At 52.4% G+C, this 3,857-nt stretch overlaps 1 protein-coding gene across 1 annotated transcript; it reads left to right on the top strand.

Annotated features, from left to right (window-relative positions):
- Positions 1-286: 286 nt before the first annotated feature.
- LOC104269053 (40S ribosomal protein S4) lies at positions 287-3,605 on the top strand (the record flags this gene model as incomplete). The annotated part of the gene is made up of 5 exons (XM_009868460.1): positions 287-528; positions 972-1,069; positions 1,890-2,061; positions 2,711-2,868; positions 3,447-3,605. Coding segments are annotated over 5 exons (772 nt in total), but the record flags the coding sequence as incomplete, so codon positions are not given.
- Positions 3,606-3,857: the final 252 nt, after the last annotated feature.

Genomic DNA, 3,857 nt, shown 5'->3' with positions numbered 1-3,857 from the left:
GCCTGCTGTCAGGGGCTTTGTGAACAGCTTTCGTGTTAACCCCTTTTGCAGAGAATATAGCAGTGGAGTAATGGGCTGCCTTTTAACCTGCTTGTTTTGTTTTTCCTTTGCTGGGATGGGTCAGTAGATGGTTGTACTTCGTTGGGCAGGGTCTTTTGAAGCTGGCAAGACTTGAGGGAGAGGCGCTGTCAATACTGAGAAAAAATACTTGCAGCCTGTCTGCCTGCTTAGCAGTTACGCTCCACACAACTGTCCTTGGGTGCCTCTGTGATGGCTGTCGGGGCAGTAGCGTTCTTTTCTTCACTGTTGTTGTGCTTGAGCACCCAGCAGAAGGCTTCCATTTCCAGGCACCCCGTCCATCAACAGGCCCTCACAAGCTGAGGGAGTGCCTTCCACTCATCATCTTCCTGAGGAACAGGTTGAAATATGCTCTGACTGGAGATGAAGTCAAGAAGATCTGCATGCAGAGGTTCATCAAGATAGATGGCAAAGTCCGCACGGACATCACCTACCCTGCAGGCTTCATGGGTGAGCGGGGCGGGCTTTGTGCAGGTACCTTGGGCAGCTCTGCTGTGCCGACTGGATGTTTTTGCGAGGCTGGCATGGTATGGCGGCAGAGATGCTTTCCTGCCAGAGTTGAATAAAAAAATGAGAATAAGAAGTTGTTATTTAGTTTGGAGTTGTGCACTGTAATGAATACCAAAGCCAGATACCTGTAGCCTCTAACTGCCTGCTTGCATATGCATAAATTGCTGTTCAGGTGTCAGCCTTCAGCAGTTTCTGCTAATTTGTACCATATCATAGTAAAGGATGGGAGCCTGTGGTCAAGAGGAGATCCTGAACTTGTCATTACACCTGAAGCGTTGTTTAAAAACAGCTAGGAACTACTTAATGTATGCTTCATGCTGAGTTACAGTGTTGGCTAACGTAGCTGATAATAGTTGCTATTTTATTTTCCTCTCTGAAATCAGATGTCATCAGCATCGAGAAGACTGGTGAGCATTTCCGCTTGGTGTATGATACCAAGGGCCGGTTTGCTGTTCACCGCATCACGGCTGAAGAGGCTAAGGTGAGGGGCTTCAGCTTGGGATAAGCATGGGACCAGTTGGGTTTGGTTGGGGTGGTGTTTCCTCCTTGGCATCTCCAGAATGGGAGTGGGTGGCTCTCTTCCTGGAGAGTTGAGTCCATGCCATCCTCGAGAAGATCAGGGCCTTCAGTGTTGGCTTACAGAGCCTTTGATGAGGGAAAATGTTTTTTGGTGACAGGAGAGCACCTCCCAGGTGACCCCAGCTGAATTGTCTGGTACTGAAGTGACCTCTGTTGGCATGTTTACCCTCACAGGGAGCTTTGGGGTGGGGATGGCTCTGCTGTGGTATGATGAGCTTTGCTGTGACGCAAAAGCCTTGAACTCCTTCCCGAGTCTGCTATGAAAGCGTTTAAAAATCTGCCCTCTGTGTTGGGGAGCAACTCCCATGCGTGTTTCCTTAACCTAAGCACGCTGGCATGCCTGAGCTGTGTGTCTGCATTCTCCTTCGCGTGTCCTTCCTTTTGCGTGCCCTGTGCGACCACCAGCTTCAGGGCAAAATGAGGCAAGTGCCCTGGTGTAGGCTTTCCTGGGAAGATGCAGCCAGTGCTTGTGGGGACATCGAAGCCCAAGGTGGGCAGCTGTTCCTGAAGTGCAGGAGTTTCTGGTGGGGCTGTAGCGTACCAAGGGGCAGACCCATGAGAGGCATTGCTGGGAGAGTGAGCTGGCCGAGCCTGTGTCTGTGCTCCTGTTGCAAGCCGTGAAGTGTCAGGGGGCCTGAGGCCTTTTGTAGGGGGACAGAGAGTTCTCTGGTCCATGGTTCCACGTGCTGCCTCAGCTGAGCAGTGTTGGGTTTTGTTTGCAGTACAAGCTGTGCAAGGTGAGGAAGATTTTTGTGGGCACCAAAGGAATCCCTCATCTGGTCACACATGATGCCCGCACCATCCGCTATCCAGACCCCCTTATCAAGGTGAATGATACAGTCCAGATTGACCTTGAAACGGGCAAGATCACAGATTTCATCAAGTTTGACACAGGTGGGTCTTGATGCCGTGTAAAACACTGTACTTTTCCCCACTGTGGAGACCAGTGTGGAAGTTAAATGCAAATGCCAGACATCTTGGCTCTAAAGTAGAGAGGCAATGGTGACAGCCTTGGGATAGGGGTTGTTTCCCAGGAACACCTCCACTTGAAGCTGGAGCAGGGATTCCTCCTATGTGCTGGTGCTGAGTGGTATTTGGCAGAAGAGTCAGCAGGCACCAGGTATAGGCAGGAAGCTGGTGGAGAGGTGGTTCGAGTCTGGCTCTTGGGAAGCTGTGAACGGAAAGCTCTGGGCAGCTGTAGTGAGATTCCTGGCTCTTTGCTGTGGGAGAAGGTTTCAGGTGCGGAGTGGTGAGCTGTGCCAGGGCAAGTGGTGCAAGAATGCTTTCCTGGTGCTGACACAACCTAGAAGGTAATGGGGTGTGTTCGGTACGGACCTTGAGGTCAGAGAGCTGTTTGGTTCCTCGAGGTGTGCCAGGTTTCTTGTGGAATGTAGATGTCACAGGTGCTCCTGTGGTTGCTCTGGGGCAGTGCATCTCTGTCCCCGCCCTTCTCAAGCAGTGGTCCTCAAAAATCCCAAGCTCAAAGGCTTCACCATGACACCTGGTGCCAGCTCTTCTCACATACTGTCTTCCTTCACCTCAGGAAACCTGTGCATGGTGACAGGCGGTGCCAACTTGGGCCGTATTGGAGTGATCACCAACCGGGAGAGACACCCTGGGTCATTCGATGTGGTTCACGTGAAAGATGCCAATGGCAATAGCTTTGCCACCAGGCTTTCCAACATCTTTGTTATTGGCAAAGTAAGTCAGCGCGGACACGAGGCTGGTGCGTTGTCTCTTGTTGCGGGCTGCTGGCCTGAAGCAAAGAGACATCAAGTGTCTTCTGTAGGCAATGTGTGCCCTCCCACTTCTGTCTGTGCTTCCTGTGGTTCTGCCTGCTCTGGGAATGGGAAGCATCCATAAATTGAGGAATAGGGATGTTTTCAAGAAGCAGCCCTATGTTTTTGTATACCTTCTGAGAACTGTGAGCTGAGCAGTGCTCAGATCTTGGTGTGAGCTGGGCAGCTGCTGTGACCAAGAGCGCCATCCCCCTCCCTTTGCTGCAGTGCCTCCCCGATGGGCTCTTTGGTCCAGGTTGGAAAGGGGTGGTGTTTTGTTTTTGGCTTAAGTGCATTCTTCACGGGCGTGACTGAAAGAGGCAGACGTAGGCCTGTAGACCTTTAGCACCTTCCTTAAAGGGCTTCTGCTGGGCCAGTACCATGAGCACGTGGACATGGCCCAGCATCGGCAGGGGCTGGCTTCTGCTGCTCCTGAGAGGGAGAGCTCTGTCCCCTGTCTGGGTTTTGTGGTGTGAGGTGACTTCTTTTCCCTTGCTGCAGGGCAACAAACCATGGATCTCCTTGCCCCGTGGAAAGGGCATCCGCCTGACCATTGCAGAAGAGCGAGACAAGAGACTGGCAGCCAAGCAGAGCAGTGGGTGAACTCCAGTTTGGGCCGGCAGTGGTCCTTTTGGTATATTAAATAAACCATTTACCAAATGGCCATGAGACTGGCTGGAGAGCATGCCAGGGCTGGGGGGAGCTGTGCCATGCTGGTGTGAGACTGTGTTCTGCTCTCTGGAGGGGCCTGCTGATCCACGGAGACTCTTGGTGACCTGTGCAACTCCCAGAGCAACTTCCAGAAAGGCAAGGTGGGGTGGTGGGGGAGCCTCCAGGCTGCTGCATCCCTGTGAAGGTCTTGGCATAAACCCTCTTGGATGTTGCTCCCAGGAACATGCTGGAGGAGCAGGG

The sequence above is a fragment of the Apaloderma vittatum genome, unplaced genomic scaffold (assembly GCF_000703405.1).
Source record: "Apaloderma vittatum isolate BGI_N311 unplaced genomic scaffold, ASM70340v1 scaffold28924, whole genome shotgun sequence".
Lineage (NCBI taxonomy): Eukaryota > Metazoa > Chordata > Aves > Trogoniformes > Trogonidae > Apaloderma > Apaloderma vittatum.
The sequence above is the reverse complement of the archived record's forward strand: the minus strand, read 5'-3'. Positions and strand labels throughout refer to the sequence as shown.